Genomic DNA, 7,768 nt, shown 5'->3' with positions numbered 1-7,768 from the left:
ACCTATGTTTTGTATCAGATTTTAGAACATATCAAAAGCTTTTAATGAATGATTTAAAACATTTTAGTGTTTTTAGCTGTCGAGTTATTATAGGTTCTGTGTAAAAATCCAGTTATTTTTATTTGAAAGCCTATGTATAATAAATACTTATGTTTATATTCATGTTTTTTGGCATTAAAGAGCTTTAAGTGGCTATTTTAAAAAATTTTACAATTTGTTAGCTTTAAATTATTAAATTTTATGTTCACAGATTCTTTACTTTTTCTTAAGCACTTATAAGTTTAGATACTTAGGTCTTGCATTAGAATGTAAAGCATTTAGGGAGCTTTAAAATAACTGTATTTGGACATTTAAGAATCTTGTAGTTTTTCGAGTAATTAGAATTTTTGTGTTAATCTGCCTTCCTTTTTAGAGACAATGTAAATATTTTAATACTTATGTTTTTCTCAGATTTAAAAGCATTCTAGGTCTTTTAAATGACGATTTTAAAACATTTTATATTTTGTTAATTTTTTAGTTCTTAAAGGTCGGTGTACAAATCAGTTCTTTTTTATATTGACAACTTATGTATATAAATACTTATGATATCATCATGTTGTTTGCCATTCAAAGCTCTAAAATGGCTATTTTAAAAAATTTTAATAAAGTTAGACTTTGATTTATAAACTTATGTTTACAGATTCCTTCCTTCTTCTTGAAGTACCTATAAGTTTAAGATACGCTAAGTCTTGCATTAAAAGTAATGCATTTGGCGAGCTTTAAAATAACAGTACTTGGCATTTAAGAATCTTGTTAGTTTTCGCGTATGTACGATCGGAATCGATCGTAGCCGAAATCGATTGTAACTAAAATACGAGATTACTATGCGCACCTAAATCGATAGAGAGTTACTAGTAACTAGCATCTATAACCCCCCCACCGACCGTCGATAGAGCACCCCGCAGGGCTCATTAGAAAAGACATTCGGTCTATTCACCGCTGGACGCCTACGAGGACACTTGGAGACAAATTAATCGGAAGCAAAGAGCGAGAGGAGCATAGAAAGACAAGGAGTTTATCTGTTAAGCGAATTAGCTTACAGATATTATAAATACGATAGTGAGAAGTAGAGGCGATAATTAACGGTGAGAGATATAATTTCTATTTCTTTCCACTTGATTACCACCGGGTAATCGTGACGAGAAGTGATCACGGACTATGTCCGTTATCCATCGTCGTCCATTGTACTGATAACAGCAGGGTTTTTTGCCGCAAGGCCTTTTCCCTGACGAGCCAATAAAGCATTGCACTTATTGGCTCAACCACGTGTTTATTTTATTCTAATTCACCTTTTCACCTCCTTATAATAAGCTTAATCCAATCGCCGGAGGACTCCGTGTTGGAGGAATTTGGCAAATACATTTTGGTGCCTCCTGTGAGGTGTGAATTTCTGATTCCTGGTTTGAGTGAAGCTGCGTATACGGAATCGCCACTGAGAAAATCTAGTTCCTGAACATACACGCTGCCACGTCGAGCTAGTCATCACAAAGGATTCGAAAAGGAGATAAGTAGATTGCATCGTTTGTGCATACGTTTATGCGTATCCACTTTAAATATTATAAAATATTCTATAGGAAATTACGTCTTCGAACCCCGTAGAAGTTCGTAATTTCTAATATAAATTTATTATTTTCTCTCATCTTTCTTACTAAATTGGTATATTAAAATCGGAAACAACTCATTCGAATCCACTTCAAATTTAACCGAAGTAACGTAATTAATATTTGAAAATCGCTTTGTTCACGGACAAAGGGCGAGAATAGTTTCGACGGTTACATCGCTCAGCAACGGTACACTTGTTCAAACATAAGATTAGGCGACAAAGAAATCGTGACGTCAGTAGACCCTACGTTCGGTAAACTTACCACCCCCTTTACCAACTCACAGCTCAGGACCGTAACCGCGTAATCGGAAACCCGACGCATTATAACAAAAATTCATATATTAAAATCTTCGTATTCAACATAATTTACATTAACCCATCTTCGAAAAGTAAGATAATTAAAACCGGTAAACGATGGAACCGAAGGAACGTTTGAATCGGTTACGAAGGACATTAAAAATGCAATTGACAATTTTTGAACAAGAAATTGCCGGGGAGAGATTAGATGAAATAACATTAGTAGGTCGATTTAAGAAAATCACGAAACACTTAGAAGCATACGATCAGGCACAACTGGAGTGTGATGATGAGGATTTAGGGGAAGAAGAAATACAAGAAGTAACGTTAATATTACGCCGGTACCATGCAAGAGAAGCGAGAGTTCACCCAAATCCAGTACCCGCGGCTAACATCCCGAACGATAGCAGCATAATTTCAAATCAGACGAGTACGACCGAACGACCGATTAAATTAAAACGAATTGAGATACCTAAATTTGATGGAAGATTAGAAAAATGGTTAGAATTTAAGAAAGGTTTTTTAACTCTGATAGACGCGCGGACCGACATATCCGATCTAGAAAAACACGCCTATCTTCGAGATGCATTGCAGGGCCGTGCACTCGAAGTGATTACACTATATTCAGGGGACGGGTCGAATTACAAACTCGCGTGGGAAGCATTATTAGAAAAATACGATAGAAAACGCGTACTGCTAGCAAGACTTCTCGACGCGATTCTGGATTTAACACACTCCGAGGATGATTCGGCAAGAGGGATTCAAAACTCATAAGAGATACGGAGGCATATCTCAACATGATTGATTCGTTTAACGAGCCTCATGCCCTAACAGTGCGCGTTATCGAGCGCCTTTTACCTCGTCGCGTTCGGGAAGAATGGGATCGACAACTCAATTCGGACGATTACCCTACCCTCAAGGAACTTATAAATTTTTAAAAGAGATAGACCACCGATACAGTGCTTCGGAGAAGCTAACGACGGATATTAAAGACGAGCCCCGCGAAAAACGTAAACGCACCGAACCGACCGCGTTACGACCGCGGAAACAACAAATTGTAAGACCCACGCGTACATTTCTCACGGAGATTAAACGGAAATGCACCCTTTGTAAAAGAAATTCTCACGCACTATTTCGTTGTAGTCGATACGGACGCATGACACCGCTCGAGCGATGGACAGTAGTAAAATCTCGGAGATTATGTCCAAATTGTTTAAAAAGACATGTAGGAAACTGTCCAAGTCCACTTTGTCAGATTTGCTGCAGACCGCATCATACATCGTTACATAGGACTGATTCGAATAATCACGCGGAAAATTATGAAAGCCCGTCGCCAAAAGGGAAGCTGTCGCGACCGCGTCTCAAACCGATTCTAAAACATTATGACTTAGGCCAGTTTTTCACGTTAACCCGCGAGGTACAACGCCTCAATTACTCATGAGCGCGATGTGTCGCGTGAGAAGGGGGGACGGAACTTATAAGCAATGCCGCGCACTATTAGACACCTGCGCAGCAGCGCATTTTATAACCGAAGACGTCGCGAAGGAATTACGTTTACCAATCAGACCGTATTCAATTCCTATCAATGCCATTAATGATACACGAACTCGATCGACGGGTATTATCGAGATAACAATTCAATCCTTAGATAGTCGATATAAACGGAACCTTTCATTACTCATCGTACCCAAGATAGCCGACCAAGTTCCAAGCGAAGTCTTTCCTCGAGAACTTATTAAGATTCCAATCGATCGAAAATTAGCAGACCCTCAGTTTCACTTACCGCGACCAGTGGATATTTTGATAGGTTCCGGAGCCACGTTATCCCTTATGTCCGTTGGACAATTTCGTTTGTCACGCGCCCGCGGCGATCTAATACTTCAAAAGACGCAGTTAGGTTGGGTAGTCGTCGGCGGAATCGACTCGGAAGAATCAAAAGAAAAACCGCACTGTTCGCGACCACAGAGTTGAGAGACCAATTAGAAAGGTTTTGGTTAATCGAGGACGCGATCGTGACGCGAACGGAAGGAACACAGGAAGTAGAATGCGAAACCCATTATACTCAAAATACAAAACGCGACGAAACGGGACGATATAGTGCGTTTACCATTCCGCGAAAAGGGACACGATTACAGCGAGCTGTATCATATAGCTTTACGCGCTTCCACAACCTATGGAAAAAGTTGAACGCGAACCCGGAACTTCGGAAAGAGTATGAGCGCACCATGCAGGAATATTTAACATTAGGACACATGTCGCTTGTCGAGGACGACCCGACGGGCGGCTGTTATCTTCCCCACCACGCCGTTATTAAATCAACCAGCACAACGACGAAGGTTCGAGTCGTATTCGACGCTTCTGCAAAGAATAGTCAGGGCATTTCCCTTAATAGTACATTGTTAGTCGGGCCTACGATACAGGACACATTAGTGGAACATTTACTGCGATTTCGTACATATCGATACGTGTTAACCGCGGATATAGAGAAAATGTATCGACAGATATGGATACATCCGGACGATCGGCAATATCAACGTATATTTTGGATACATAAGGATCGAATTCGTACGTTCGAGCTCAATACGGTTACATTCGGTATAGCGTCAGCACCCTTTCTCGCCATTCGGACCATAAAGCAACTAGCGAAGGATGAAAGCGTCAATTATCCCCTCGGAGCTGAGATTCTAAACCGAGATTTATACGTCGACGATCTCATCACGGGAACCGACGATGTAGAGACACTCGGGAGAATACGAGACCAGACCATCGAGATATTAAAACGAGGCGGTTTTAACATACGGCAATGGGCTTCCAATTATAGGCCGATTCTCGATAAATTAGATACAAAAAAGGTTAACGTCGAATTCTTCTCCGGAGAAACATCGATCCTAAAGACACTCGGAATTTCATGGAATACACATCATGATCATTTGATCTATACAGTCGCGCCGATAGACCTTCATGAGAAAATCACAAAACGTCGGATACTGTCGGAAATCGCGAAAATATATGACCCACTGGGATTATTAGGCCCCATTATCTTAACAGCTAAAATCTTGATCCAAGATTGCTGGAAAACTAAGGTCGTGGGACGAGTCGGTACCTAATGCATTGCATTCCTCCTGGACAAGGTTCGCGAACAATTAAAATTAATTGACAATTTGACCATTGAAAGACGTTTGATCATTGATAATCACATGAAGTACAAATCCACGGATTTTGCGATGCGAGTCAGGCGGGTTACGGTGGCAGTTTATAGTAAGATCGCGAGATCAAGTTGGTAACGTACACGTACGATTATTCTGCGCGAAGAGCCGCGTGGCTCCACTTAAGGACACGACCATACCGCGATTAGAATTATGTGGAGCATTAACGCTTGCTCGACTATATAGAGAGATACGGGCATCTTGCGGAATAAGACCTAACAAGATAATCTTTTGGTCCGATTCCACGATTGTATTAGGTTGGTTAAGAAAGGATCCCAACACGTTGAAACAATTCACGGCGAATCGCGTACGCGAAATCCAGGAAATTTGTGTAGGGATCACGTGGCGGCACGTACGTACAGAGAACAATCCCGCGGACGCATTATCTCGCGGACAACTTCCACGCGAATTCATAAAAAACAATTCGTGGTTTCATGGCCCTTCTTGGCTTCGCCGACCGGAACTTGAATGGCCAATTCAGACCGAAACAGAGACAGACGAACTACCCGAACTTAAAAAAATTCCATTATTGATGACACGGATCGAACCGGAGAGCATCTTTCGGCGATTCTCTAACTACACGCGATTATTAAGAATCACAGCTAGATGTAGAAGATGGGTCAAAACCAATTCATATCGGGGAGAAATTTCGACCGCGGAAATAATAGATACAGAACGACACGTACTCAGGCTCATACAAAATGAACAATTTCGCGCCGAAAAGGATAGATTAACTGAATCGGGGGGAGTAAAGGGCGCAAGACTCGCCGCGCTAAACCCAATCATCGATGAAACGGGCTTGATTCGAGTAGGAGGCCGATTAAAGAATGCGAACTTACCTTTCCAGGAGAAATGTCCAATATTATTACCATCGCACCACCACGTGACCGATCTCCTCATCCGGAAATTCCATGAACAAAATTTTCACGCCGGCATACAAACTACTCTCTACGCTATACGCCAACGATTTTGGCTTTGGACGGTAAGAATCAAGTGCGAAAAATCGTACGTCATTGCGTACGTTGCATTCGATTCCGTGCATCTGGCATACAATACAAAATGGGCGATCTACCGAGATCTCGAGTCCAAGAAACCATCGCGTTTTCCCACACTGGAGTGGATTTCTTTGGTCCACTCTATGTGAAAGAAAAGAAATACCGAAATAAGGGTCGCGTGAAGGTATACGGGTGCATCTTCGTCTGCATGTGCATAAAGGCCGTGCATATCGAGTTAGTCAGCGACTTGACAACAGACGCTTTTCTGGCCGCCTTTCGACGCTTCACGGGGCGAAGAGCGATTCCATCGCACGTATATTCGGATAACGGTACCAATTTTGTCGGGGCGAACAACCAATTAAGGGAATTATACGCGTTAATCGAATCGGAAGAGTACAAAACAAAGATCCATAATTACGCGACCGACCAAAGAATCTCGTGGCACTTCAACCCCCCATTATCACCTCATTTCGGAGGTCTATGGGAGGCCGCGGTCAAGTCATTCAAACACCATTTTAGACGGGTGGTAGGAGAAACCTTATTTACATATGAGGAACTGAACACATTCGCGATCGAAATCGAAGCCATATTAAATTCGAGACCTTTATGCCCTATTTCGTCAGATCCGAACGATGCGACAGCTCTAACACCTGCACATTTTTTAGTAGGAAGACCTCTTAATATGCTACCAGAAGAAAACTACGAAAACACGCCGATAAATCGACTATCGTCATGGAAGCACATTACAAAGGTGCGACAAGACTTCTGGCGACGGTGGTACATCGAATATTTACGCGAGCTGCAGAAACGACAGAAATGGAATAATTCCCAATATAAACTGGAGAAGGACACAATAGTCATCCTCATCGATAAAAATCAACCCTGCATGAGGTGGCAATTGGGACGGATCATAGACGTCCATCCCGGAGAAGACGACGTGGTTCGGGTAGTAACCATAAAAACTACTCACGGAAACATCAAGCGAAACGCGACAACCATCTGTCCTTTATTAAGTGATAGATGAATAGTTTAAATATGCACGCTAGACGAAATATTAAGACATAATGTAATTTGCAATAGATAAGCTTGTACGTACAAGATATACAAGATATAAAGTCGCCTGGCCAGCGACATTATAACGACGCTAAACGATCTACGACAAACCCATTGTAACCTAAATTAAGAAATTAACGTCATACCTACGTAGGTTAAGAATATTGTTGATAGGTACCCTCTCAACGGGGGGAGTATGTACGATCGGAATCGATCATAGCCGAAAATCGATTGTAACTAAAATAGAGATTACTATGCGCCACTAAATCGATAGAGAGTTACTAGTAACTAGCATGCTATAACCCCCACCACTCGACCGTCGAGTGAGAGCACCCCGCAGGGCTCATTAGAAAAGACATTCGGTCTATTCCACCGCTGGACGCCTACGAGGACACTTGGAGACAAATTAATCGGAAGCAAGAGCGAGAGGAGCATAGAAAGACAAGGAGTTTCTGTTAAGCGAATTAGCTTACAGATATTATAAATACGATAGTGAGAAGTAGAGGCGATAATTAACGGTGAGAGATATAATTTCTATTTCTTTCCACTTGATTACCACCGGGTAATCGTGACGA

The 7,768-nt window shown here is 41.6% G+C and overlaps 3 protein-coding genes across 3 annotated transcripts; all 3 read left to right on the top strand.

Moving 5' to 3' along the window:
• The first annotated feature begins 2,056 nt into the window (after positions 1 to 2,056).
• LOC122519063 lies at positions 2,057 to 2,713 on the top strand. The gene has a single exon (XM_043638228.1). The coding sequence runs from the start codon at positions 2,057 to 2,059 to the stop codon at positions 2,711 to 2,713; it is 657 nt and encodes a 218-aa protein (XP_043494163.1).
• A 1,451-nt stretch (positions 2,714 to 4,164) lies between these two features.
• LOC122519062 lies at positions 4,165 to 5,046 on the top strand. The gene has a single exon (XM_043638227.1). The coding sequence runs from the start codon at positions 4,165 to 4,167 to the stop codon at positions 5,044 to 5,046; it is 882 nt and encodes a 293-aa protein (XP_043494162.1).
• A 1,158-nt stretch (positions 5,047 to 6,204) lies between these two features.
• On the top strand, positions 6,205 to 7,164 carry LOC122519061. Its single transcript, XM_043638226.1, has one exon. It carries the CDS (start codon positions 6,205 to 6,207, stop codon positions 7,162 to 7,164), a length of 960 nt encoding a protein of 319 aa, XP_043494161.1.
• Positions 7,165 to 7,768: the final 604 nt, after the last annotated feature.

The sequence above is a fragment of the Polistes fuscatus genome, unplaced genomic scaffold (assembly GCF_010416935.1).
Source record: "Polistes fuscatus isolate 324 unplaced genomic scaffold, CU_Pfus_HIC Scaffold29, whole genome shotgun sequence".
In the NCBI taxonomy this organism is placed as follows: domain Eukaryota; kingdom Metazoa; phylum Arthropoda; class Insecta; order Hymenoptera; family Vespidae; genus Polistes; species Polistes fuscatus.
The sequence above is the reverse complement of the archived record's forward strand: the minus strand, read 5'-3'. Positions and strand labels throughout refer to the sequence as shown.

Coding starts and splice junctions, on each gene's coding strand:
- LOC122519063 (XM_043638228.1), top strand. CDS start 2,057: ATGGAACCGAAGGAACGTTTGAATCGGTTACGAAGGACATTAAAAATG.
- LOC122519062 (XM_043638227.1), top strand. CDS start 4,165: ATGCAGGAATATTTAACATTAGGACACATGTCGCTTGTCGAGGACGAC.
- LOC122519061 (XM_043638226.1), top strand. CDS start 6,205: ATGGGCGATCTACCGAGATCTCGAGTCCAAGAAACCATCGCGTTTTCC.